Source organism: Tachypleus tridentatus, chromosome 10 (assembly GCF_004210375.1).
Source record: "Tachypleus tridentatus isolate NWPU-2018 chromosome 10, ASM421037v1, whole genome shotgun sequence".
Lineage (NCBI taxonomy): Eukaryota > Metazoa > Arthropoda > Merostomata > Xiphosura > Limulidae > Tachypleus > Tachypleus tridentatus.
In genome coordinates, this window is record NC_134834.1 from 117,282,418 (window position 1) to 117,307,705 (window position 25,288).

The 25,288-nt window shown below is 32.3% G+C and overlaps 1 protein-coding gene across 1 annotated transcript; it reads left to right on the forward strand.

Annotated features, from left to right (window-relative positions):
* LOC143230155 (von Willebrand factor A domain-containing protein 3B-like) lies at positions 1–24,133 on the forward strand. Its single transcript, XM_076463235.1, has 12 exons — positions 1–86; positions 3,111–3,352; positions 3,592–3,745; positions 5,553–5,606; positions 13,275–13,360; positions 13,631–13,983; positions 14,378–14,526; positions 14,673–14,815; positions 17,437–17,575; positions 20,793–21,020; positions 21,534–21,719; positions 21,849–24,133. Exons 2-12 carry the CDS (start codon positions 3,138–3,140, stop codon positions 22,983–22,985), a joined length of 2,844 nt encoding a protein of 947 aa, XP_076319350.1. The 5' UTR covers positions 1–86; positions 3,111–3,137; the 3' UTR covers positions 22,986–24,133.
* Positions 24,134–25,288: the final 1,155 nt, after the last annotated feature.

Genomic DNA, 25,288 nt, shown 5'->3' on the forward strand with positions numbered 1-25,288 from the left:
GTTAACCCTGAAAAAGATTACCAGTTTCTGAAGTTAGATATCCAGGAATTGATGCTAACCAGGATAGGTTAAATCAACAATACCAGGTTAGTTTAGAAAATCTGTGATCGCAAGAGTGAAACTGTAACTTCTCTGTTCTACTGTTCTACTATATTCATAAACATGCACTGACATAAATTCAAGGCTGAATATTTATTATTCCTATGAACACTAGCAAACAAAACTAAGCACAGTCACTTTTATTACCTGCAAGTATCGTCAAAGATCGAACAAAGTAATTATTATATTCAAAACATCACTTCAAGAAATCCCCAAAACCAAGCAAGTTAATTTTTATTATTTCAGGCAATAGTAAAATACCAAGCAGAATAATTCTTATTTCTTTCAACAACAGTCAAAAACATAGCTGAGTATTTCATTGTTGCTTTCAACAATAATAAAAAACTGAGCAGAGTAATTATTATCTATTTCAACAATAGTCTAAAATGAAGAGAGTAATTATTATTATATCTGTCAACAATAGTCGAAAACTTATCACAGTAAATCTTATCTCTTTGAATAATGATACAACAGAGCAGAGTAATTCCTATGTTTTTCAACAATAATCAAAATCTGAGAAGAGAAATTCTTATCTCTGTCAACTATAATCAAAAGTTGAGAGGAGTAATTCTTATATGTTTCAACAATAAGCAAAAACCGAACAGATTAAATCATATCTCTTTTAATGATAGTCAAAAACTGAAAAGAGTAATTCTTATCCCATTCAGGAATAGTCGAAAGCTGAGAAGAGTAATTATTATCTTTATCAATAATAGTCAAAATCGGAGCAGAGTAAATTTAATCTGTTTCAAGAATAGTGAAAAAGAGAGGAGAGAAATCACATTATTGTCTCTTTCAACAATAGTAAAAAATTGAGAAGAATAATTTTATTTCTTTCAACAATAATCAAAACCTGATGTGAGTAATTCTTATCTCTTTCAATAATAATGAAAAATCGAGCAGAGTAATTCTTATCTCTTTGAATGATAATCGAAATCTCAGTTGAGTAATTATTATCTTTTCCAATAATAATTAAAAACTGAGAAAAGTAATTCTTATCACTTTCCACAACTGTGAAAAAACTGAGCACAGTAATTCTTACCTCTTTGAACAATAATCAAAACTGAGCAGAGTAAATCTAAACTCTCTTTCAACAATAGTTGAAAACTGAGGAGAGTAATTATTATCTCTATGAACAATAATCAAAATCTGTGCAGAGTAATTATTATCTCTTTAAACAATAATCAAAACTCAGCAGGGTAATTCTTATCTCTTTCAATAATAATTAAAAACTGAGAAGGAAAATTGTTTTCTCTTTCACCAATTTTCAAAAACTGATCAGAGTAATTCTTATCTCTTTGAACAATAATCAAAACCAAGGGGTAATTCTTATCTCTTTGAACAATAATAAAATCCGAGTTGAGTAATTATTATCTCTTTCAAGAATAATTAAGAACTGCGAAGTGTAATTCTTATCTCTTTCAATAGCTGTCATAAACTGAGCAGAGTAATTCTTATCTCTTTGAAAATTGATCAAAATCTGAGTTTAGTAATTATTATCTCTTTCAACAATAATTAAAAACTGAGCAGAGTAAGTCTTATCTCTCTCAACAACAGTCGAAAACTGAATAGAGTAATTCTCATCTCTTTCAATAATAGTTAATAACTGAGCAGAATAATTCTTATCTGTTTCAACAATTGTTAAAAACTGAGGAGAGTAATTCTTATCTCTTTGAAGAATAATTAAATTTAAGCAGAGTAATTATTATCTCCTTGAAAATATTCAAAATCTGAGCAGAGTAAGTCTTATATTTCTCAACAATAGTCGAAAACTGAATAGAGTAATTCTCATCTCTTTGAATGATAGCTAAAAATTGACTCATGTAATTCTTATCTCTTTCAACAATAGTCGAAAACTGAGAAGATAAATTCTTATCTCTTTGAACAATAATTAAAACCTGAGGAGGGTAATTCTTATTTACTGCAACAACTGTTAAAAACTGAGCAGAGTAATTCCTATCTCTTTAAACAATATGAAAATCTTAGTTGAGTAATTATTATTTCTTTGAACAATAATTAAAAAGTGAGAAGTGTAATTCTTATCTCTTTGAACAACAATCAAAAATTGAGCAGAGTAATTGTTATCTCTTTGAACAATAATCAAAATCTGAGTTGAGTAATTATTATCTCTTTCAATAATAATTAAAATTGAGAAGAGTAATTGTTATCTATTTGAACAGTAATACAACTGATTAGAATAATTCTTATCTTTTTAGACAACAGTGAAAACTGAGCAGAGTAATTATTATCTCTTTTAACAATAGTCGAAAGCTAAGCAGAGTAATTTTATCTCTTTGAACAATAATCAACATCTGAATTAAGTAATTATTATCGGTTTGAAAATAATTAGAAACTGATCCGAGTAATTCTTATTTCTTTCAACAACAGTCAGAAATTGAGCAGAATAATTATTATCTATTTTGACAAAAGTCGAAAACTGAGTTGAGTAATTATTATCTCTTTGAAGAATGATACAAGTGATCAGAATAATTCTAATATCTTTCCATAATAATCAAGAACCGATCAGAGTAAATCTGATCTCTTTCAACAACTGTCAAAACTGAGCACAGTAATTCTTTTATCTCTCAGCAATAGTTAAAACAGAGCAGGATAATCACATGCATATCTCTTTTAACAATATTTAAAACCTGAGAAGAGTAATTATTATTTCTTTCAACAATAATCAAAACTGAGAAGAGTAATTTTATTTCTTTCAACAATAATCAAAACTGAGAAGAGTAATTTTATTTCTTTCAACAATAATCAAATCTGAGAAGAGTAATTTTTATTTCTTTCAACAATAATCAAAACTGAGAAGAGTAATTTTTATTTCTTTCAACAATAATCAAAACTGAGAAGAGTAATTCTTAAGACTTTTAATAATAGTCAAAAACTGGGCAATATAATTATTGTTGTAATTTATTTATACATGTTTATGGAAATATAAACATAAAGATTTCTGTTAATATGAAAATATTCTTTTTTACATTTTATTGGTCATGTTTAAACAGAAAGAAAAAGATGAACCCCCTGTAGCCATGCAAGTCCAGATAGTCCGTGAATTAATTTACAAAAGGCTAGCCTGGACGACTACAAGCAGTCGGAAAATATTTGGCATTTTACCAGGGGATTGTGTGATACTGATGTTAGCTGTAAGCACTTCGAACATACTAGCCTTTTACCATTTCATCGAAGACGTGATTAGCCTTCTGGTGGAGCAGATTGCTACTAAAAAATATTTCAACATTATTAGGTATGATAAGAGTAAAGCTAATAGATATTTTACATAGAAGCGAATAGCTAATTTACTATAGCATAATATGATGGGAGAATATTTAACTTCTTCAATAAAGTAATGTTATGATATCATACATGGTATAGTTGTGAATGTTTGTTTAACCGTTTAAATTATTGCTTTTTGTTAAACTTGGACAGTTCTATTAATTTAACTAAAAGTATGGAAACTTGAAGAAAATAATATATTGTTTTAAGTTATACCGATGAAGGAGAGAGAACCTTTCAATCCACGATAACTCCTGTAACTAATGGTACTCTGGCAGAAGCAAGAGCATGGCTACAGCATCTTCCACGCCCTTCAAGAGGTGTTTCTATCCAACCCTCTTTGGTGTTCTTTGAAGACGAAAAGGTAAGAACGTTTTATAAAATATAAATAGTTACAGAGTATTTATTAGGACGTTTGATAAATGTTTATTTTGATTGCAAACAACCATTATACGAAATAACTTTTCAGTGGTGCTATAATGACAGATGAGTTCACCTCTGTGTTAAAGTTATAATAAGTTTATAACATTTTTATTGATTTGACCAGCTTGGTTAACATTTTCCTTTAACATCTCTTAATTATCTAGCGTCTGGATAAAACAAACCAATTTTAGAAAGTAAATGATAGTTATAGTACTTGCCTCAGTATGACACGTGCGTTTTCCCCTCCAAGTACCAAAGAAATTGACCAAATTCACGTTAAATTTGTAAGGTATTTTACAAGAAGTTACAAATGAAAATCATTAAAAATATCAAAAAATGTTACATGTCCAATATAATGGATGAGACATATGATGACACAGTGAAAGAATCAGTTACATGTCCAATATAATTGATGAGACGTATGATGACACAGTGAAAAAATCAGTTACATGTCCAATATAATGGATGAGACGTATGATGACACAGTGAAAGAATCAGTTACATGTCCAATATAATGGATGAGACGAATGATGACACAGTGAAAGAATCAGTTTCATGCCCAATATAATGGATGAGACGTATGATGACACAGTGAAGGAATCAGTTACATGTCCAATATAATGGATGAGACGTATGATGACACAGTGAAAGAATCAGTTACATGTCCAATATAATGGATGAGACGTATGATGACACGGTGAAGGAATCAGTTACATGTCCAATATAATGGATGAGACGTATGATGACACAGTGAAAAAATCAGTTACATGCCCAATATAATGGATGAGACGTATGATGACACAGTGAAAGAATCAGTTTCATGCCCAATATAATGGATGAGACGTATGATGACACAGTGAAGGAATCAGTTACATGTCCAATATAATGGATGAGACGTATGATGACACAGTGAAAGAATCAGTTACATGTCCAATATAATGGATGAGACGTATGATGATACAGTGAAAAATCAGTTACATGTCCAATATAATGGATGAGACGTATGATGACACAGTGAAAGAATCAGTTACATGTCCAATATAATGGATGAGACGTATGATGACACAGTGAAAGAATCAGTTTCATGCCCAATATAATGGATGAGACGTGTGATGACACAGTGAAAAAATCAGTTACATGCCCAATATAATGGATGAGACGTATGATGACACAGTGAAAGAATCAGTTACATGTCCAATATAATGGATGAGACGTATGATGACACAGTGAAAGAATCAGTTACATGCCCAATATAATGGATGAGACGTATTATGACACAGTGAAGGAATCAGTTACATGCCCAATATAATGGATGAGACGTATGATGACACAGTGAAGGAATCAGTTACATGCCCAATATAATGGATGAGGAGACGTATGATGACACAGTGAAAGAATCAGTTACATGCCCAATATAATGGATGAGACGTATGATGACACAGTGAAGGAATCAGAAGTGGATGAAGCAAAGCAAAAAAATCCGATGAAGACGAACGAGTGATTCAATTTATTACTAAGTATAAACTTTTAAATATCAATATAAAAATAATATTTTATATGTGGATAGTTGTTCACTATATTTAGAAACTGTTCAATACATTTTGCACAACTAGTGTGTAAAAACAAAGTGCATGGCGTACGGTTTACTACAAAGAGCGAAAACAGGTGTGAAATCTGAGTCAAAATATGTTGTACTTCATGTTCAGATATTATATGATACATCTTTAACGGTTATTACTTTATTCTAGGTTGACAACTTGGTCGTATTGACAAATAGAATTTCTTCAAATGTTCTAAAAGAGGTGAGGTAACAACTACAATAGAAATGCCTTATCCAATATGTTGTTTGTTATTTCAGTAGAAATGCCTCAGCTAATACGTTGTGTTATATCAGTACAAATGCCTTAGATTATATGTGCTTTCTTATTTTGGTAGAAATGCCCCAGCTGATACGTTGTGTGTTATTTTAGTAGAATATCTGATATTTCGTTTGTAATTTTAATGGTAATGCCTTAGCTAATATGTTGTTTTTTATTTTAGTAAAAATGCCTTTGCTATGTTGTTTGTTATTTTAGTAGAAATGCTATATCTAATATTTTGTTTGATATATTAGAAGAAATGTTGTTTGCTATTTCATTAGAAAATACTTACCTAATACGTTGTTGGTTATTTTAGTAGAAATGTTGTTTGCTATTTCATTAGAAAATACTTACCTAATACGTTGTTGGTTATTTTAGTAGAAATGCCCTATCTAATATTTTGTTGTTACTTTATTAGAAATGTTGTTTGCTATTTCATTAGAAAATACTTACCTAATACGTTGTTGGTTATTTTAGTAGAAATCCTTTATCTAATATCTTGTCTCTTATTTGAGTAGAAATGCCTTAGCCAAATTGTTGTGTTTTACTTTACTAGATATACCTTATTTTAGTAGAAATGCCTTATCTAATATGTTGTTTGTCATTCTAGTAGAAATGCCTTATTTGATATGTTTGTTATTTTAGTGGTAATGACTCAGCTAATATTTTTTTTGTTATTTTAGTAAAAATGCGTTTGTTAATACGTTGTTTGTTATTTTAGTAGAAATGCATGTCGAATTTGTTGTTTGTTATTTCGGTAGAAATGTTTTATCCAATATGTTGTTTGTTATTTTAGTGGAAATGTCTTACCTAGTATATTGTTTGTTATTTTAGTGGAAATGTCTTACCTAGTATATTGTTTGTTATTTTAGTAGAAATGCCTGATTCAATATATTGTTTGATATATCAGCAGAAACGTCTTAGGTTTTGTTTGTTTGTTTTTCGAATTTCGCACAAAGCTACTCGAGGGCTATCTGTGCTAGCCGTCCCTAATTTAGCAGTGTAAGACTAGAGGGAAGGCAGCTAGTCATCACCACTCACCGCCAACTCTTGGGCTACTCTTACCAACCAATAGTGGGATTGACCGTAACATTATAACGCCCCATGGCTGAAAGGGCGAGCATGTTTGGCGCGACGGGGATGCGAACCCGCGACCCTCAGATTACGAGTCGCACGCCTTAACACGCTTGGCCATGCCGGGTCAACGTCTTAGGTAATATTCTGTTTGCTATTTCATAAGAAATGGCTCAACTAATATGTTGTTTGTTATTTTAGTAGAAATGCGTTATCTAATATGTTTGTTATTTTAGTAAAAATGCGTTAGCTAATATATTGTTTGTTATTTTAGTAAAAATGCGTTAGCTAATATATTGTTTGTTATTTTAGTATAAATGCCTTATCTAATATGTTTGTTATTTTAGTAGAAATGCGTTAGCTAATATGTTGTTTGTTATTTTAGTAAAAATGCGTTAGCTAATATATTGTTTGTTACTTTAGTAACAAACTTTATTACTTTAGTAATAAATATTACTGTAATATGTAATGGGTTGAAAGTTTACAGTATTACATGTACTATAGTGTAAACAATTCAATAATTGACATGTAGTTTTTGAAAGTTTATAGTATTACATACACTATAGTCTACAAATTTAAATATTTATTATGTACGTTTTGAACGTTTAGAGTATTATTTATACTACAACCTACCCCTTTAAATATTTACTATGTTGTTTTATTGTATTACATATATTATATATAATCACTTTATGTATTTAGCATGTAGTGATGTAAAAGTTTAGTGTATTACATATATTATATATAATCACTTTATGTATTTAGCATGTAGTGATGTAAAAGTTTATTGTATTACATATATTATATATAATCACTTTATGTATTTAGCATGTAGTGATGTAAAAGTTTAGTGTATTACATATATTATATATAATCACTTTATGTATTTAGCATGTAGTGATGTAAAAGTTTATTGTATTACATATATTATATATAATCACTTTATGTATTTAGCATGTAGTGATGTAAAAGTTTATTATATTACATATATTATATATAATCCCTTTATGTATTTAGCATGTAGTGATGTAAAAGTTTAGTGTATTACATATATTATATATAATCCCTTTATGTATTTAGCATGTAGTGATGTAAAAGTTTAGTGTATTACATATATTATATATAATCCCTTTATGTATTTAGCATGTAGTGATGTAAAAGTTTAGTGTATTACATATATTATATATAATCACTTTATGTATTTAGCATATAGTGATGTAAAGTTTAGTGTATTACATATATTATATATAATCACTTTATGTATTTAGCATATAGTGATGTAAAAGTTTAGTGTATTATATATAATCCCTTTATGTATTTAGCATGTAGTGATGTAAAAGTTTATTGTATTACATATATTATATATAATCACTTTATGTATTTAGCATGTAGTGATGTAAAAGTTTATTATATTACATATATTATATATAATCCCTTTATGTATTTAGCATGTAGTGATGTAAAAGTTTAGTGTATTACATATATTATATATAATCCCTTTATGTATTTAGCATGTAGTGATGTAAAAGTTTAGTGTATTACATATATTATATATAATCACTTTATGTATTTAGCATGTAGTGATGTAAAAGTTTATTGTATTACATATATTATATATAATCACTTTATGTATTTAGCATGTAGTGATGTAAAAGTTTATTATATTACATATATTATATATAATCCCTTTATGTATTTAGCATGTAGTGATGTAAAAGTTTAGTGTATTACATATGTTATATATAATCCCTTTATGTATTTAGCATGTAGTGATGTAAAAGTTTAGTGTATTACATATATTATATATAATCCCTTTATGTATTTAGCATGTAGTGATGTAAAAGTTTAGTGTATTACATATATTATATATAATCCCTTTATGTATTTAGCATGTAGTGATGTAAAAGTTTAGTGTATTACATATATTATATATAATCCCTTTATGTATTTAGCATGTAGTGATGTAAAAGTTTAGTGTATTACATATATTATATATAATCACTTTATGTATTTAGCATATAGTGATGTAAAAGTTTAGTGTATTACATATATTATATATAATCCTTTATGTATTTAGCATGTAGTGATGTAAAAGTTTAGTGTATTACATATATTATATATAATCCCTTTATGTATTTAGCATGTAGTGATGTAAAAGTTTAGTGTATTACATATATTATATATAATCACTTTATGTATTTAGCATATAGTGATGTAAAAGTTTAGTGTATTACATATATTATATATAATCACTTTATGTATTTAGCATATAGTGATGTAAAAGTTTAGTGTATTATATATAATCCCTTTATGTATTTAGCATGTAGTGATGTAAAAGTTTATTATATTACATATATTATATATAATCCCTTTATGTATTTAGCATGTAGTGATGTAAAAGTTTAGTGTATTACATATATTATATATAATCACTTTATGTATTTAGCATATAGTGATGTAAAAGTTTAGTGTATTACATATATTATATATAATCACTTTATGTATTTAGCATATAGTGATGTAAAAGTTTAGTGTATTATATATAATCCCTTTATGTATTTAGCATGTAGTGATGTAAAAGTTTATTATATTACATATATTATATATAATCACTTTATGTATTTGGCATATAGTGATGTAAAAGTTTATTGTATTACATATATTATATATAATCACTTTATGTATTTAGCATGTAGTGATGTAAAAGTTTAGTGTATTACATATATTATATATAATCACTTTATGTATTTAGCATGTAGTGATGTAAAAGTTTAGTGTATTATATATAATCCCTTTATGTATTTAGCATGTAGTGATGTAAAAGTTTATTGTATTACATATATTATATATAATCACTTTATGTATTTAGCATGTAGTGATGTAAAAGTTTATTATATTACATATATCATATATAATCACTTTATGTATTTAGGATGTAGTGATGTAAAAGTTTAGTGTATTACATATACTATAGACTACCCCTTTAAATGTTTTTCATATAGTGTTGTGAAAGTTTAGAATGTTACATATACTATAGTCTATCTATTTAAATATTTACCCTTTCATTTTGTGACAGCGTATATTATTACCTGTGCTACTATGTAACCCTTTAAATAGTTACCATGTAGTGTTGTGAAAGTTAAGAGTACTACGTATACTATAGTCTATCCATTTAAATATTTACCATATAATGTTGTGAAAATTTAAAGTATTACATATACAACAGTGTAACCCTTCAAATATTTGGCATATAGTGTTGTGAAAGTTTAGAGTGTTATATGTAGTATAGTCTAACTGTTTAAATATTTACCATGTAGTGCTGTTAAAGAATAGAGCATTACATATTAGTTAGTTATCACCATTAGATTCCATCAAGGAACATAGGGCCGCAATCGCTTGCGGATTCTTCAACAGGTATTTAAGTGAGGAAGTTGTTAGCCCGCTGCACCGAGCCGTCCCTAATTTAGTAGTGTAAGACTAGAGGGAAGGCAGCTAGTCATCACCATCCACCGCCAACTCTTGCTACTCTTTTACCAACGATTAGTGGAATTGACCGTAACATTATAGCGCCCCCACGGCTGGGAGGGCGAGCATGTTTAGCGCGACGCGGGCGCGAACCCGCGACCCGCGGATTACGAGTCGCACGCCTTACGCGCTCGGCCATGTCAGGCCAGAGCATTACATATACTATTGTGTAAACCTTTAAATATTTACCATGTTGTGTTGTGGAAGTTTCGAATGTACATATACCTTAGTGTAACTCTTTAAATATTTACCATTTAGTGTTTTTAACGCTTACAGTATTACATGTACTATAGTCTACCCCGTTAAATATTTACCAGAATATTACATATACTCTTCAAAACAAGAAACGCAAAAGGGATATTTTTGTTATTTTAAAGAGAAATATATGTAATAACGTTACAAGGTCAGAGTATGTGATGTTACACGTGTTAAGGCACTGATTGTCAGACCAAAATGACGATAAAAGTTGTGCACTTTGAAAACGGAGAAAAACATCGGATTTTTCGCCAAAAAGCATTCGTGTCCAATACATTTGTTTGAGAGATCTGCATGTTCTGCAAGTGCAACATGTGCAAAATCCCTATAAAAGTGACGGGTTCTCGGTTTCCATAGCTCAGTGTTAAGCCACTGACACGCAATACAGTTACGCCAAGACTGACTGAAGCACAACGCAACAACGCCAATGGTCGCTTAGAAGCAGGCGAATCTCGATCAGATGTTGCCAGAGCTGTGAATGTCCACCCAAGCACCATCACAAGGCTATGGAATCGTCACCAACAACATGGATCAACTCGTGACCGTCCACGATCTGGCAGACCTCGTGTGACCACGCCCGCACGAGATCGCTACATCCGGTTACGTCACCTTCGGGATAGGACCACCACTGCGACGTCTACTGCCTCAACCATATCAGGGATGCGTAGGATTTCCGATCAGACCGTACGCAACCGTCGACGAGATTCTTAGGCCCCATGTGCAACCCATCATGGTGAACGTCAACGACGTTTTTCAACATGACAACGCCCGTCCTCACACAGCCCGACTCACCACTGTCTTCTTGAGACACCACAACATCAACGTTCTTCCCTGGCCCTCCAGATCACCAGATTTAAACCCCATCGAACATCTTTGGGACGAGTTGGACCAACGTTTGCGATGGCGACAACCTCAACCGCAGACTCTACCTCAGCATGCAGCAGCTTTGCAGGCTGAGTGGACAGCTCATTCCACAGGATGTGATTCGTCATCTCATCGCTTCCATGGGCGGCAGATGCCAAGCAGTTATTGATGCTCACGGGGGGCATACTCGTTATTGACGTTGAGTGACGTTAAACTTCAAATAGTGAGCGTGGACTTCGCCTTTGCAGACTTTGGATGTTCAGCAGTGAATGTGCAAAGTTTCACACATGTCATACAGAACTACCCGGAATAAACTTGTTAACAATTTGTCTCATATTTTGCCTTTTGCGTTTCTTTTTTTGAAGAGTATATAATAAAGTGTAATTTTTTAAATATTTACCGTGAAATGTTGAGAAAGTTTAGAGTATTATGTGTACTATAGTGTAACCCTTTACATATTTACCATTTAGTGTTGAGAAAGTTTAGAGTATTACGTGTACTATAGTGTAACCCTTTACATATTTACCATTTAGTGTTGAGAAAGTTTAGAGTATTACGTGTACTATAGTGTAACCCTTTACATATTTACCATTTAGTGTTGAGAAAGTTTAGAGTATTACGTGTACTATAGTGTAACCCTTTACATATTTACCATTTAGTGTTGAGAAAGTTTAGAGTATTACGTGTACTATAGTGTAACCCTTTACATATTTACCATTTAGTGTTGAGAAAGTTTAGAGTATTACGTGTACTATAGTGTAACCCTTTACATATTTACCATTTAGTGTTGAGAAAGTTTAGAGTATTATGTGTACTATAGTGTAACCCTTTACATATTTACCATTTAGTGTTGAGAAAGTTTAGAGTATTATGTGTACTATAGTGTAACCCTTTACATATTTACCATTTAGTGTTGAGAAAGTTTAGAGCATTATGTGACTACAGTCTACCACTTTTAAATATTTACCATGTAATGTTGTGAAAGTATAGAGTATTACATACACTAGTGTCTACCTTCTAAATATTTACCATGTAATGTTGTGAAAGCTTAGAATGTTACATATACTACAGTGTAACCCTTTAAATATTTAACACATAGTGTTGCGAAAGTTTAGTGTATTACATATACTACAGTGTAACACTTTAAACATTTAACACATAGTGTTGCGAAAGTTTAGTGTATTACATATACTACAGTGTAACACTTTAAACATTTAACACATAGTGTTGTGAAAATTTAGTGTATTACATATACTACAGTGTAACCCTTTAAATATTTACCATGTAGTATTGTGAAATTTTAAGGTATTAGATATACTCCATGGTAACGTTTTATGTATTTACCATTTAATATTCGGCAAGCTTAGAGTTATATATATATATATATAATAGTCTAATCCTTTTAATATTTACCATATAGTGTTGTGAAAGTTCAGAGTATTACATATACTATAGTCTACCCTTTTAGATATTTATATTTATTCAATGGCGTATTTATACAGGGACTATAGAGAGCTGAGCCACGTGACTCATGGTATTAATGGGGACCCATTGATAATTTTATTCGATATAAAATTGCATGTGATGTAGGGCTTACAAAAATTATTAGTCCCTGGGCCCATATAGTCTTGAATTTGCCAGTGTATTTATTGTAACTAACATTTAGTATTAAGAATACGACGAATGGTAGGACAAAACGAACATGTTTCAGATTACATAGCACACTTGAGGTACACAAATTATATAAGAATCCTGCCATCATCACAGAAGACAGGTTGTTCGTGTTTGACTGCTTGTCCTTATTAATAATGTTTACAAGCTAGAGACAAGTGGTGGGTTCTAACTTTGATACGGCTTTTAATTACTACTGACAACTCTATTTTTAATTTGTAGCTCGGTGAAGACTCCTCGACCAAGGTCACAGTGTGTTGGTACGACACTGGCGAAGAGGCGGACAGTGAAGTTTTAAAATACGTCAGGTGAGGTTTTCTTTCTTTAATTTATGTTAACATATTTTGTAATGAATGGATACGGGTGGTATGTACATGTGTTTGTAAGTATGTACGTATATTGTTGAGTGTCTACATGTATTTGTTAACCTTTTCTCACGGAAATAAAAGCTCTATATTTAAAACATCCATTTTAAAGCCAAGAACCACAATTGTAACGTTTCCTTTTTCTTAACGTTGATTCGTGTACGAATATCTTTATCACGCATCTCTAAAATGCTTTTAACATGAACACTCCAGGGTTCACTGGTACAAATCAGTAGCAGCGATTGTTAAACTGGAGAACAACAATCTTCCCCTAGCAACAGAAGTTCACCCTAGGAAGACACTGAATGGTGATTTTCAACACACAAGAGATGGAGATGTTTTTGAATCAGACGAAGTGAAACTGCTGGTGGAAGAAATTCGAGATTGTGGCGACATCTTGCGGGTATTAAAACAAGCTGGAAGTCTACAGGAAAAAACGACTGCTTCTGAGAGTGACATTGTTTGTGAAACTAAGCCACCTTTCGGTGCAGAAGTGAAACATTGGTTAAAAGGTGTTTCAACAACTTCTAGCTCTCGACTATCCAGAGATACTAAATACATTGCAAGTAAGGTTTCTGATTTTAGTGACCATTAAATAAATATATATGAACTTACAGAGATGTGTTTACCACAAAACAAATACGTACATTTGTTTTAATATTCTGTTAAATATATGAACCTACAGATTTATTATATCACAAAACAAATACGTACATTTGTTTTAATTTTTTTTTTAAATATATGAACCTACAGAGATTTGTTTTACCACAAAACAGATATGTGCACTTAATGTTCTGTTAACTATGTGAACTTACAGAGATGTGTCATCTGTCATTGTTTGAAGCACATAATAATGCTGTTATCTAGTTTCTTTAGTCCTAGTCATTGTCAGTACAGCTGATATAGACAATGAAGATGTTTACGAAACCTATGATATAGTTACCGTTGAATTTTTTACAGATGAACTAAGATTAACTGAAGATAACAAAGACGAACCGTCCTCTTCTTGGTTGAGTAAACACGGTTTGTTAAGTCTCGGACTACGTTTCAGTGACGCCTTATTAAAAGCGTCTTTTCCTCACTGTAAGTCGTCTTCGCGTAAAAACCAAGTAAGTTTGATGTTATCTGTGAAACTCGTATAACTGTGATGTTATCTGTGAACAACTGTAGTTCACCTCATGTAACTGTGAACAACTATAGAAAGACTTTAAGAACACGTTCCAAGTTTATTACAAGTCATTCTTTGTTATTACAGAAGTTCGTGGAAGCCACCTACTGTTCATCATTTCCTCATGTCCAACTGACGGACGGTTCCATTGTACATGTACATATGACGTCAGACCTCTTTCGAAAGTACAAGCTGAATATGGAAGCAGCTCTGGATAACTTTGAAGAACGGTTATAGATCGTTTAATATAATATCTATTCTTTATAATATAAGCTACTTAGGTAAACATATTTTTATCTTAAATTAACGTAACAAGTGTTTAGAAAAAATGACCTTAATGTGAGTTGTCTCATTACATTTAGTAATGTGGTGTAGACGATTCATTCAGGGTTTTCATGATGAAATTGGTAGCCTAACTGAGACTAGGAGGAGAAAGGCTAGTATGAATGGTATGAAGAAATCACTCTCTGCCTAAGCTGTTACTTAGAGCCAACCAGTTCCTGCATGGTTTATATGGTGTACATGTTTCTTTCATAACCTACTTGCTGTTGTATGAACATACTTACTGTTGGTGAAACACGAAAATAAACTGCACTGCTTATGAGAGACTACAGGAAAGTGTCTTGTTTGTGATACACGAGAGAGAAGTATGTTGCCTGTGAGAGATGACAGGAGAGTGTGATGTTTGTGTAAGACGAGAGAAAAGTGTGTTGCCTGTGAGAGATGACAGGAAAGCGTGATGTTTGTGTAAGACGAGAGAGAAGTGTGTTGCCTGTGAGAGATGACAGGAAAGCGTGATGTTTGTGTAAGACGAGAGAAAAGTGTGTTGCCTGTGAGAGATGACAGGAGAGTGTGATGTTTGTGTAAGACGAGAGAAAAGTGTGTTGCCTGTGAGAGATGACAGGAAAGTGTGATGTTTGTGTAAGACGAGAGAAAGAGTGTATTTACCTGTGAGAGATGACAGGAGAGTGTGATGTTTGTGTAAGACAAGAGAGAAGAAGTGTATTTACCTGTGAGAGACAGAGACAAAGAGTGTGATGTTTGTGTAAGACGAGAGAAAAAGTCATGTTACCTGTGAGAGATGACAGGAGAGTGTGATGTTTTGTGATACAAGAGAGAAATGTATGTTACCTGTGAGAGATGACAGGAGAAGTGTGATATTTGTGTAAGATGAGAGAGAAGAAAGTGTGTTACCTGTGAGAGATGACAGGAGAGTGTGATGTTTGTGTAAGACAGAGAGAAAAAAGTGTGTTACCTGTGAGAGATGACAGGGAGAGTGTGATGTTTGTGTAAGACAAGAGAGAAAAGTGTATTTACCTGATGAGATGACAGGAAAGCGTGATGTTTGTGTAAGACAAGAGAGAGAAGTGTGTTACCTGTGAGAGATGACAGGAAAGCGTGATGTTTGTGTAAGACGAGAGAAAAAAGTGTTTACCTGTGAGAGATGACAGGTGGAAAGCGTGATGTTTGTGTAAGACGAGAGAAAAAATGTGTTACCTGTGAGAGATGACAGGAGAGTGTGATGTTTGTGTAAGACGAGAGAAAAATGTATTTACCTGTGAGAGATGACAGGAAAGCGTGATGTTTGTGTAAGACAGAGAGAAAAAGTGTGTTACCTGTGAGAGATGACAGGAAAGCAATGATGTTTGTGTATAAGACAAGAGAGAAAAAATAATATGTTACCTATGAGAGATGACAGGAAAGCGTGATGTTTAGTAATAAGACGAGAGAGAAAAGTGTATTACCTGTGAGAGATGACAGGAAAGCGTGATGTTTGTGTAATAAGAGAAGAGAAAGTATGTTACTTTGTGAGAGATGATAGGAAAGCGTGATGTTTGTGATAGACGATTAGAAAGTGGAAGCTGTTTGTGAAAAACGAGAAAAAGTATGTTACCTGTGAGAGATGACAGGAAAGCAATGATGTTTGTGTAAGACGAGAGAAAAGTGTAATGTTACCTGTGAGAGATGACAGGAAAGCGTGATGTTTAATAATAAGACAAGAGAGAAGATGTGTTACTTGTGAGAGATGATAGAAAAGCAATGATGTTTGTATAAGACGAGAGAAGAAGTGTTATTTGTTTAAGACGAAGACAGAGAAGAGAAGATGTGTTGTTTGTATAAGACAAGAGAAGTGTATGTTACTTGTGAGAGAGATGATAGGAAAGCAATGATGTTTGTGTAAGAAGAGAGAAGTGTATGTTACTTGTGAGAGATGATAGGAAAGCAATGATATTTGTATAAGACGAGAGATGAGAGAAGATGTGTTGTTTAGTATAAGACAAGAGAGAAGTGTGTTGCTTGTGAGATGATGAAAAGCAATGATGTTTATGTAAGACAAGAGAAGAATGATATTATTTGTGTAAGGAGAGAAAGAAGAAGAATGTTACTTATGAGAGATGATAGGAAAGCGTGATGTTTGTAATAAGACGAAAGAAAGTGTGTTGTTTGTGTAAGACGAGAGAGAAGTGTGTTGCCTGTGAGAGATGACAGGAGAGTGTGATGTTTGTGTAAGACGAGAGAAAAGTGTGATGTTTGTGTAAGACGAGAGAGAAGTGTGTTGTTTGTGTAAGACGAGAGAGAAGTGTGATGTTTGTGTAAGACGAGAGAGAAGTGTGTTGTTTGTGTAAGACGAGAGAGAAGTGTGTTGCCTGTGAGAGATGACAGGAAAGCGTGATGTTTGTGATAGACGATTAGAAAGTGAGCTGTTTGTGAGAAACGAGAGAAAAGTGTGTTGTTTGTGAAAGGGTGTGACCATTTCGACCATGCACACTACTAAATGCTGTAATCACAGTTTTTTTGTCTTTCACTAATAATAATAATACAGCTTCCTACAAGTCTCTTCTTATGACAGAATATCGTGGTTGTTACGAGGGACCAGATCCTCGTTTGGAATTGTTAAAGAACATCGACTGTACGTGCTTCTCGATACATCTGATTCTATGGATTACATGCTCAGAGACGTTAAATTACAAGTGGAAGAATTTCTCGAGGTAAGTATCTGTTGGTAAAAAGTCGACCTATGATTTAACAGTGGTACCGATCTTTCATAGACGTCACTGATAAATGAAGATTTAAAACACTTAACGAAATTCAATCTAAAATGTATGAAAGTTTCAAAACAATTGGATTTCACTTGTTTCTCACACACATTTCTCTGGTGCAAAGTTTGTAATAATTATTAACATAGAACATGGGCTGTATCAATAAAAACTAGCATTCACTTTACCAAAAAGACAAACCACCATCTGCTGTTAACGTAGGCCTTTATAAAAAAAACTAGCATTCGTGTTATTAAATAGACAAACTATCACCTGCTGTTAACACAGGCTGTATCAATAAAAACTAGCAATCATGATACTAGAAAGGCAAACCATTATCTGCTGTTAATATAGGTTATTTGAACAAAAACTAGCATTCGCCTTATTAAATAGAAAAACCAACAACTGCTGTGAACTTAAGCTGTATCAATAAATCTACATTCGCCTTATTGAATAGACAATCCAACAGCTGCTGTAAACACAGGCTGTATCAATAACACCAGCATTCACGTTAGGAGAAACACAAAACATCATCTGCTGTTAACACAGGCTGTATCCATAAAAAATAGCAATCACTTTTGTAGAAAGACAAGTCATCATCTGCTATTAAGATATGCTGTATGAATATAAATATTAAATAGACAATGCGTTATTATACAGACAAACCATGAAATGGTGTTAACCTCCACTGTATGAATAAAAACTAGCATTCACTTTAGTAGAAACACAAAACATTATGTGCTTTTAATATACGCTGTTTGAAAGAAATCTATCATTCGCATTATTAAATAGATAATCCATCGTCTGTTGTTAATATAGGCTGTATCAAGTACGACACATACACAATGTTCTAACATATATATTGTTTAGTTTCTGTCCAGAACTAAGTACGACACACATACTATCTTCTAACAAATATATCTTGTTTGTTTCTATACAGAACCAAGAACCACACATATACAATGTTCTAACAAATATATCGTGTTTGTTTCTGTCCAGAACTAAGTACGACACAGACACAATGTTCTAACAAATATTTCTTGTTTGTTTCTGTTCAGAACCACGTATGACACAGATGCAATGTTCTAACAAATATTTCTTGTTTGTTTCTATACAGAACCACGTATGACACAGACACAATGTTCTAACAAATATATCTTGTTTGTTTCTATACAGAACCAAGTACGACACAGACACAATGTTCTAACAAATATTTCTTGTTTGTTTCTATACAGAACCAAGTACGACACAGACACAATGTTCTAACAAATATTTCTTGTTTGTTTCTATACAGAACCAAGTACGACACAGACACAATGTTCTAACAAATATTTCTTGTTTGTTTCTATACAGTACCAAGTACGACACAGACACAATGTTCTAACAAATATTTCTTGTTTGTTTCTATACAGAACCAAGTACGACACAGACACAATGTTTTAACAAATATTTCTTGTTTGTTTCTATACAGAACCAAGTACGACACAGACACAATGTTCTAACAAATATTTCTTGTTTGTTTCTATACAGTACCAAGTACGACACAGACACAATGTTCTAACAAATATTTCTTGTTTGTTTCTATACAGAACCAAGTACGACACAGACACAATGTTCTAACAAATATTTCTTGTTTGTTTCTATACAGAACCAAGTACGACACAGACACAATGTTCTAACAAATATTTCTTGTTTGTTTCTATACAGAACCAAGTACGACACAGACACAATGTTCTAACAAATATTTCTTGTTTGTTTCTATACAGAACCAAGTACGACACAGACACAATGTTCTAACAAATATTTCTTGTTTGTTTCTATACAGAACCAAGTACGACACAGACACAATGTTTTAACAAATATTTCTTGTTTGTTTCTATACAGAACCAAGTACGACACAGACACAATGTTCTAACAAATATTTCTTGTTTGTTTCTATACAGTACCAAGTACGACACAGACACAATGTTCTAACAAATATTTCTTGTTTGTTTCTGTTCAGAACCACGTACGACACAGACACAATGTTCTAACAAATATTTCTTGTTTGTTTCTATACAGAACCAAGTACGACACAGACACAATGTTCTAACAAATATTTCTTGTTTGTTTCTGTTCAGAACCACGTATGACACAGACACAATGTTCTAACAAATATTTCTTGTTTGTTTCTATACAGAACCACGTATGACACAGACACAATGTTCTAACAAATATTTCTTGTTTGTTTCTATACAGAACCAAGTACGACACAGACACAATGTTCTAACAAATATTTCTTGTTTGTTTCTATACAGAACCACGTATGACACAGACACAATGTTCTAACAAATATTTCTTGTTTGTTTCTATACAGAACCACGTATGACACAGACACAATGTTCTAACAAATATTTCTTGTTTGTTTCTATACAGAACCAAGTACGACACAGACACAATTTTCTAACAAATATTTCTTGTTTGTTTCTATACAGAACCACGTATGACACAGACACAATGTTCTAACAAATATATCTTGTTTGTTTCTATACAGAACCACGTACGACACAGATACAATGTTCTAACAAATATTTCTTGTTTGTTTCTATACAGAACCAAGTACGACACAGACACAATGTTCTAACAAATATTTCTTGTTTGTTTCTGTTCAGAACCACGTATGACACAGACACAATGTTCTAACAAATATTTCTTGTTTGTTTCTATACAGAACCACGTATGACACAGACACAATGTTCTAACAAATATTTCTTGTTTGTTTCTATACAGAACCAAGTACGACACAGACACAATGTTCTAACAAATATTTCTTGTTTGTTTCTATACAGTACCAAGTACGACACAGACACAATGTTCTAACAAATATTTCTTGTTTGTTTCTATACAGAACCAAGTACGACACAGACACAATGTTCTAACAAATATTTCTTGTTTGTTTCTGTTCAGAACCACGTATGACACAGACACAATGTTCTAACAAATATTTCTTGTTTGTTTCTATACAGAACCACGTATGACACAGACACAATGTTCTAACAAATATTTCTCGTTTGTTTCTATACAGAACCACGTATGACACAGATACAATGTTCTAACAAATACATCGTACTTGTTTGTACACAGAACCAATACGACACAGATACAATGTATAACCTTTCTTTTGATTCAGGAACAAGTCTGTGGCCGTTTTTTCAACTTGGTTTGCTTTAAATCCTTTCCTTTGAAATGGCGTCATAGTTTAGTTGAAGCAACACCAGAGGCGCTGCAGTCGGCTCGAGGCTGGATGTGGAGCCAAGAAGCCGGTGGCTCATCTAACCTGCTGGCGGCTCTCACCTGTGTGTTCGCTGACCCTTCGGCCCAAGCTGCTTACCTTGTTTCGGACGGCAGATGTAACGAGGTTAGGATGTAGACTTTACAGTCTGCGGATGCTCGGTTTTACTCGGTGAACACAGGAGATAATCTGTTGTGGGTTTGTTGTAAAAATACGCTCATACATCGAAAGAGAGATTTTGGTTTCAGTTCTCTTTGACAAAAATAAATTCTGTAAATAAACTTTACCGTTTACTCATATCAAATCTTTTTATTATTTATTTGAAAGTTTTCTCAGATTTCAGATTAGAATGTTGTAGTTGTAGAAAGTGAAATAAAAAGTAATAGAAGTTGGTATCTTAACTTTCATTAGAAAGTTCTAATAATAGTCTGAACCACCTTAAGATACTGTCTGGTTTGTTTGCTTGTTTTAGTATAAAACTATATAATAGTCTATTCATACTTTTTCTATCGTGGGGAATCGAACCATGGGTCTTAGTGTTTAGCTAGTAAACTCTCCGCTGATCCACTGAGGAACTTTAAGTGTTTGTTCTTATTGCCAGGTTCAAGAGGAACTTTAAGTGTTTGTTCTTATTGCCAGGTTCAAGAGGAACTGTTAACAACACTTCAAGCTCAGCGAGCGGTTGTACCAGTCAACATCGTCTGCTGCTCTCTACATGATGTTACTGCAGCTAATCTGCTACACTCTATAGCTGTTACCACTGGAGGAATGTTTCACTATCTGGACCCGGCCACCAGAAACGGTAACTGGCCCAAGAAGTATGAGGTAAGGTAGACTCACTTGAGGACAGTTTGTAAACCAACTTGTTTTAATTACACCTTTTTAAACGTAATGTCAATATGAACTTTCATGGATTCTTTTTTAGAAAGAACTGTTTACTTTGGCTCTTTGCAGAGTGAAGACGTACAGTTGTTGGTAGAAGAAATCCACGCTGGTAGACGGTATCTAGAGATGACTCAATCTTTACTGGTCCAGTGCCAACAAGTTTCTTCGCAACAAAAGAAACAAGAAAGCAGAAGACTAAAACTACCGACGAAAAACAGTTTCAAAACACGAAACTACCAAACTAATCCAAATCCCAATAAAAAGCGGTTTACCTTGAAATACAGAGGTCGTAAGAAAAAGCAATCCGACCTCACCATCCAACCTTCCTGGGACTTGAGTAATACACAGATGTCGGTTTCTAGTAGGGCAAATCAGGAAACCAAATACTTATTACGCAGCGCCAACCTACATAATGGTAAAGAATGTCAGTTTGCACCTGTCGTAAGTCCTTTCAAGTTTAAGGCAGTCGAGTTTCCTAATAAAGATGCTGGCAGAGGTCAGTTGGAGGTAGAAAGTCCTGGAAGTACAGAGGATGTCGAAACTCTCAAACTGGTGTCAGAAACCTCTGACACATTGTCTCAAGAACAGAGCTTACCTGACAGATTCGGTAGTTCTGTGGAGAATATTTCACAGTCAACACCAGAATTTAACGACAATCGTTTGAATGAAACAAAAATAAAAAAAGAAAGAAAACACATCAGTAAACAAAAAAAGAATAAAAAACAAAGAGAACGTTCGACAAGTCGAGCTGGAAAGAGAGATGTTGTAATTAATGGGAAGCCACGTTTAAACTGTAAGACCAAAGAACAAACAAAGTGTCTCAAAAGAGGTCAAAATATAAGTACTGATGGAAAGCTGAGTAAAAACAGTTCTCCTCGAAACAGTTCTGGATATATTTCTATATCAAGTTTATCACAGACTTCGACTCCTACAAAATACAGATCAAGTAGCACACCATCACTTCAAAGTCCAGACTGTTCATCCCGACATGTCAAACAAAAACGGTCTGCCAGAGCAGGCGCTAACAAGGACTACCTTTGTGAAGGTAAACTCTTGAGATGTTCAAATCCTTCAGTTATGAGACCTTCTTTGGACAGTCCACAAACAGCTTCTCAGAACTGTACACGCTTTTCTTCAAAGGGTTCTGAGTCCAGCGAGCCGTTAAAAAGGACTGACCAATCGGAGAAGAAAAAAACAAATATATAAGATTATCGTGACAATAGTGGAGGTTTTATGACACTGAAGCCTAACTCCACAGTAGAAAGAAGATATTCTGGTACGTGCTTAAACTGAACAAGACAATTTGAACTAACTTTAAATTACAGGAGAACTGTTAAGAAGGTGTGATTACAGCATAGAAAAAAACTTTGTAAAACAATAATTAACGTTTCCCTGTAAGTAAACCTTACCAATTATAGTTTACATGTATATTTAAGTAAACCTTACCAATTATAGTTTACATGTATATTTAAGTAAACCTTTCCAATTATAGTTTACATGTATATTTAAGTAAACCTTGCCAATTATAGTTTACATCTATATTTAAGTAAACCTTGCCAATTATAGTTTACATGTATATTTAAGTAAGCCTTACCAATTATAGTTTACATGTATATTTAAGTAAACCTTACCAATTATAGTTTACATGTATATTTAAGTAAACCTTGCCAATTATAGTTTACATGTATATTTAAGTAAACCTTGCCAATTATAGTTTACATATGTATCGAGTACATATCGATATTCTACATTTTTATTAACACACACATGTATATTATTATACATTATTATTATTATTATTATTAATACGAACATGTACATTTAAAGTTAAACAAAGCGAAGTAGAAGTCAAATTTGTAAAGTTTTATTAATACGAACATGTATATTTAAAGTTGAACAAAGCGAACTACCAGTATAGTTTCTATAGTTTTATTAATACGAACATGTATATTTAAAGTTGAACAAAGCGAACTACCAGTATAGTTTCTATAGTTTTATAAACATTTATATTGAAAGATAAACTAAGCAAACTGCCTGTCTAGTATCTACAGTTTTATTAATAGCAACAATTATATTTAAAGTTAATCAAAGCGAACTGTAAGTTTAGTTCAACAGTTCCATTAATATAAACATGTACATTTAAAGTTAAATAAAGCGAACTATCAGTCTAGTTTCTATAGTTTTATTAATACAAACATGCATATTTAAAGTTCCACAAAGCGAACTAGCACCCCGGTTAATAAAATTTTATTAATATAAACACATATATCTAAATTTAAACAAAGCGAACTATCAGTCTAGTTTCTACAGTTTTATTAATACAAATATGTATATATAAAGTTAATGAAACCGAATTACCAGTCTCGTGTCTGTAGTTTTGATAATACCTACAAGTACATTTAAAGTTAAACAAAGCCAACAACAAGTCTTGTTTATAAAGTTTTATTAATAGAAACACATATATTTATAGTTAAGTAAGGCGAATTACCAGTCCAGTTCGTAAAGTTTTATTAATACAAACATGTATATTTAAAAGTTAAATAAAGCAAATTACCAGCGTAGTTTGTACAGTATTGTTAACACATAAATGTTAACAGTTTTAATAAAACAGTTTCTACAGTTTTATTAACAAATTTAAAGTTAAATAAAAGAAACTACAAGCCCGATTCATAAAGTGTTATTAATACGAACATGTACATTAAAAATTAATCAAAGAGAACTACAAGTCTAGTTTATACAGTTTTATTGATAGAACTATGGATATTTCAATCTGAACAAGGCGAACTACTAGTCGAAGTTTTACAGTTTTATTAATAAGAACATGCATATTTAAAGTTAAAATAAGCAAACTACAATTCTAGTTTCTACAATTTCATTAATACGAACATGTACATTTAAACTTAAACAAAGCGAACTACCAGAGTATTTTCCATAGTTTTGTTAATACAAACATGTATATTTAAAATCAAGCAAAGCAAACTACCAGTCTAGTTTCTACAGTTTTATTAATACAAACATGTATTTTTAAAGTCAAACAAAGCCAACCAGAAGTCTAGTTTCTACAGTTGTATTAATACAAATATGTATTTTGAAACTCAAACAAAGCGAACTAGCAGTATAGTTTATACAGTTTTATTAATAGAAATATGTATATTTAAAGTTAAACAAGGTGTATTATTAGTCCGGTTCGTAAAGTTTTATTAGTATAAACATATATATTTGAAAGTTAAATCGAACTAGCTGTCTGGATTCTACAGTTTTATTATTACGAACATATACATTTAAATTTAAACAAAGTGAACTACCAGTATATATACCAGAAAGCCACAAGTAAATCGCCCATACTGGATTTTACATTCTCTGGGGCTGAGTAATTCGACAGGTTAAGAAATCAAATAAATACTGCCATAAAACAAACTGTGTTCACGTGACAAAATTATTGTTAGAGACAATAAAACTCTTTATCAACATCAACAAATGTCCTAAAAAAACTGGGAAACATTAACACA